This window comes from Palaemon carinicauda, chromosome 25 (assembly GCF_036898095.1).
Source record: "Palaemon carinicauda isolate YSFRI2023 chromosome 25, ASM3689809v2, whole genome shotgun sequence".
In the NCBI taxonomy this organism is placed as follows: domain Eukaryota; kingdom Metazoa; phylum Arthropoda; class Malacostraca; order Decapoda; family Palaemonidae; genus Palaemon; species Palaemon carinicauda.
The window spans coordinates 50,937,211-50,942,139 of NC_090749.1; the positions used below are offsets into that span (position 1 = coordinate 50,937,211).

Below are 4,929 nucleotides of genomic sequence, written 5' to 3' on the forward strand. Positions count from 1 at the left end.
ATATAATATATATATATATATATATAATTAATCAGCCTCTCTCTCTCTCTCTCTCTCTCTCTCTCTCTCTCTCTACAGGTCGTTATTGAAACCCTCTCCCTCAGCCATGTTCCCGAGTACATTGATCTTGGCGGCAATTTCAGCTGCCTTTGCATCAGGGATTCCGCCTCCAAGTAAGTAAACAAAGTGGTTGAGAGAGCTTTGTGAAATTGTGCTGTGTCTGAGTTCTCATTTTTGAAGTTGTTTACTGTTCCTTTCTTTACTCATTTAGTTTATGTTAAATATTCCTTTCCTTTCAGTTGACCCGTGTGACCTAATTACTGAAAAACTACAAACGGCGTTTGGTCCCCAGGATCCACGCACGTTACTCATTATCCCCAATGTCAGTTATATTCGTCTTTACGTCAGGTTAGCTATGAATAACAAAAGAGGATGTGAATTTCGTTTTCGGTAACTTTCTAGAGAGAAAAAAATACAGTACATTAAAAACATTTTGCCACATTTTATTACGATGTGAGCATTGTCATTTCTTGTAAGCTGAAGCGGATTATTTTGTTTCTTTCAGATACAACTTAGACTTATTTGACCTGACATTTGCAGGATTTTCCAATGTTAGCTGCAGCTCCTTCAATCCTGATAACCGCGTGGTAAGGAAGCATTATAAAATCTTCGTGCTTTGTTACCTAATTATGTGTTATTCTGAAGACAACTAAACAAAACAATTAATTGTTTGTGGCTCGTTTGATTTTCCCGTGTAAACTGCAACTACTTCAATGCTTCTGGGCAACCCTTAGTAAGGAAGTATTGATTTTTTTTCTTTTTACATCATTTCTTCAACAAGATGAAATAATTCATTTGTCTTCTTCCTAATTCTCATCTACTTCTGATTAATTAAGACCACACAAATTCTCTGTGACTACAATAATTCCTGATCTTTGTAGACAACACTGAACCTCACAGGACACAATTTGGAATTCGGTACCAGGGAGGCCCTATTAGATATTAATCCACGACGTATGGTCCATGCTCTACTACCAACCAGCTTTAAGTGAGTATTTCCAAAACTGACTTTACCCGTATATTACCTCCTGTAGCATTGTTGAACAAAAATTCTTGTCGAATTTGAATAAAAGATTAGCCAATTGCCGTTAACAATGTTTTTTTTTCTACTATTAGTTTGCAGCTGGTTAACTATACTCTGGAGTTGAGGTTCGAAATTGACAGTTACACGACGTATTCCTTCAATCTCTGCATCAACAATGGATCTCTCAATATGATCTTCCATGCTGATGGAACATGGGTGAGTGCTCCCTTTTCTCTTCCATAATTAAGTCGCTTATATGGTCAACTCTTATTATTCCGTTTATTCATCATGTGTGTGCTTATAAGGACGATATACAACAAAGACAATATTAATCTAACAAAAAAGAAAAATTATGAATGATTGGACAGTCTCGTGAAATTGGTGTTATGAATGTGATTTCCACCATGTCTATTTGTATCTTTCCTCTTAGAACAACGTTGGAGTCAGTCAAGAAGTGACTCAGGAGCTGAATGATCATCCATATGCAGTGCTGAAGGCTATAAATCTTTACCTTCCTCACTTTGCCAACAACCTTACCACAACACTCAACAATATACTTTGCATCGACTACCCCTAAATGGATTCCGGACTCTGGCACCCGGTAGAGGTCTAGTTACTGCTGGCAGAGGCTGAAGAAGAAGAAGCCCCTTTTATATGTACCGTAGTTCCATGAAGAAGAAAGAGGAATTATACTCCTGATACTAACATTCAGATATTCGAATCATTAGCAATTGATAATCATATTTTCTTTTTCTGTGATTTTTTAGATTGAATTTAGAAATCTTAATATTATGCAATAACCATTTGCTTTATATCTACTTATATAGAAAGTATAAAACCTTTGTTTTTTTAATACCCAAACATTTTTTAAAACAAAAATAATGAAATGTTTAAAAGCAGTTATTTGTCATATCAATAGTATCAAATAAAATAATCGGTCTATTTAGGTCTTCTTATCCTTATGATTCTAGATAATGAAGGAAATCTAAAACTATAATGGTACAACATATCATTTAATATAAATCTATTCATGAATACAGTGTTGCATAAATATCTTTATTGATGTGAAAAGGCAGAGAGAGAGAGCAAATAGGAGTTATGGACGAACGTCTGGAGATTCTTAATGAATATACATACTTAGGACAGACAGTAAGTGGTTCCCCATAATATGAGATAAGAAATAAAAGAAGTATAGACGGGGTATGGAGAGCTTTTGGTAAAGAAAATGAGATTATCAAGGGTAAACTTCCATTCTCTCTCTCTCTCTCTCTCTCTCTCTCTCTCTCTCTCTCCTCTCTCTCTCTGACACACGACACGACACGTAAAACATTTTTTTTTCCTAATGGAAACAAAAGTTATTCACTGAAGACTTATTGGACAAATATTGAGAATGTCTCGAATTTCTAAAATTCTTCGCTATTGATCTGATGAGAAATTGTCTGAAGTTAGTTGAGTTTGAAGGACGAGTTTTGGAAGAAGAAGAAGAGTCTGGTTCCTTCACCTGAGAAGACCTACGGATGAAGATGATGATGAGAGGGACTTGTGTTATATTACTGAGTATCTGTAAAATACCAAACCTATAAGACATTCATCTTTTGTTGTTTACATCTTTGCAGGAAAGGTTAATGGGGAAGCAGATGGACCAGTGGCTCTCGGTGTTGGTCTCCCTCCCAAGGTTTCATCTTTGTTAATGGGGATGGAGGGGGAGGGAGGGAGGGGAACGGAGGGGAGGAGAGGGGAAGAGGAGGGGATGAGGAGGGGAGGGAAAGGGAAGGGAACGGAGGAGGGGAAGGGAGGAGAGTAGGATGGGATCGGAGGGGAGAGGAGGGGAGGAAGAGGTGGAGGAGGAGGAGGAGGATGATAGAGGGGAGGGGAAGGGTGTCTGCTTACCACCCCCTCCTGACCGTGAAGAAGAGGAAAAAAGAACAGTTAAGTTAAATAAAAGTTCCATATAAACTATCAAAGAAAAACTTATTATTGAAGTGGATGGATAAAAATAACCTCAGAAGATATTTCTTCAGAGATAGAGGGAAGGAGGACATTGCAGATGTGTTGGTGCTAAGCCTGCAGCTTCACTCTTTGTGCAAACAGGACGGATACATAAATCAAATGAAATACTTTTTGAAACTTCCCTTTGTAACATGAGGATAATTGCTAAAATAAAAAAACTTTCTCCAATGAATTTCCTTATTGCTTCCCATTGCATATTTATTGCATCCCTAAATATCCATTGATGTTAATCAAAGTTTGACGTCACATGTCACTAAGATGTTCCCTCCTTTCAAAAGAAGCCATTGGTGAATGACTCTTCAAGTTATAAACTATTCGGGATCTCTCTCTCTCTCTCTCTCTCTCTCTCTCTCTCTCTCTCTCTCCTGGACGGACGAACATCCAGACAAGACTTATCATCAATGACATATCGAATCAGTATTGGATTTTGATGAAGAATTATTATCCAAATACTTCTTTCTGCGTTTGTCTGACGCCATCTTACCTTGAAGTGCATCCGATTGTATATGATACATATAAATCACTTGCCTAATGTAGTTAGGAAGACAAAACAAATAATCCCTTAAACATAACTACATCCTTTAAAAGGATCTCCTCAATTTGAATGAAGAAGAATTCTCGATATATCATTAGGTTCGATCAGCTCTCCCCGAAAAAGATTCCTCTTTAGAATAAAGATTAATATCTGACAGTAATTTCTTCCTCAAAGAGAACTTCATCTGTTCATCGTCCTCACTTAGGTTAGCGAGGTTAACCTTCAGTTCACATCACATTCCAGTACAAGGAAATGGACCCTTGTAACTTTGCAGTTCAGTATTTTGAGTTTTATTGCACTTAGGTTTAGAGGAGAGAGAGAGAGAGAGAGAGAGAGAGAGAGAGAGAGAGAGAGAGAGAGAGAGAGAGAGAGAGAGAGAGAGAGAATTCTTACCGTGTTTCATTGGGGAGGAAGATGATCGGAATTTTTCGCTCTGATAAAACCTGAGATTTAAAAAATGATGCCAAAAGACAAGAACTGCCTTGTCCAGTTATATTTGAGTGGAATAATTCTAATTGTGAATTCAAGACTGAATAATATAGTACGAGACAGAAAATGTCAAAGGTTCCTTCCTTTATTTCTCTGAAATGTTGTAGAGTTCTGTTGTAAAAACGAGGTGATTTGGGAGCTCTGAATAACTACATTCATTAGTAGAAAGCTGTCAAAATTCTGATCCTTTTATTTCTAAATAGACATCCAATTCATATAAGAGGGAAGGAAGAACTGGTGGTTTATGTTAGAAATATCAATCATTTGATTATTGTTAGGGAAAGAATTTCTCATCTTCTTTTGAGAGAGTTTGACTGAATGACCTAATAATATATCTGAGAGAGGAAGGTTCCCCAAAAAGATAGTTTTAATTAGGAAGATAAATGTCGCCATTAAGTTTTCTGTTGGATTCAGAAACAATGAAAGAATCTATGTGGATTTGACGAGGATCTCTTGCAGTCATTTTTATGTGATGCTAACATGCATAAAATAATCATAGTAGGATGACCAGGCCACCAGCCACCCTTTGAGATACTAATGCTAGAGAGTTATGGGGCCTTTGACTGGCCAGACAGTACTACATAGGACCCTTCTTTCTTGTTACGTTTCTTTCCCTTTGCCTACACAGACACCGAATAGTTTGGCCTATTCTTTACAGATTCTCCTCTGTCCTCATACACCTGACAACACTGAGATTGCCCAACAATTCTTCTTCACCCAAAAGGTCAACTACTGCACTCTAATTGTTAAGTGGCTACTTTCCTCTAGGTAAGGGTAGAAGAGACTCTTTAGCTATGGTAAGCAGCTCTTC

General features: G+C 37.4%; 1 protein-coding gene across 1 annotated transcript in view; it reads left to right on the forward strand.

Moving 5' to 3' along the window:
* Positions 1 to 1,979, forward strand: part of LOC137619228 (uncharacterized) — a 2,518-nt gene extending 539 nt beyond the window's left edge. The window contains exons 2-7 of the mRNA XM_068349404.1: positions 79 to 173; positions 300 to 408; positions 566 to 647; positions 942 to 1,048; positions 1,177 to 1,300; positions 1,515 to 1,979. Of these exons, the coding sequence (XP_068205505.1) occupies positions 107 to 173; positions 300 to 408; positions 566 to 647; positions 942 to 1,048; positions 1,177 to 1,300; positions 1,515 to 1,661 (636 nt within the window). The 5' untranslated portion in view covers positions 79 to 106 and the 3' untranslated portion in view covers positions 1,662 to 1,979. The remainder of the gene's footprint in view (positions 1 to 78; positions 174 to 299; positions 409 to 565; positions 648 to 941; positions 1,049 to 1,176; positions 1,301 to 1,514) is intronic.
* The last annotated feature ends 2,950 nt before the right edge of the window (positions 1,980 to 4,929 follow it).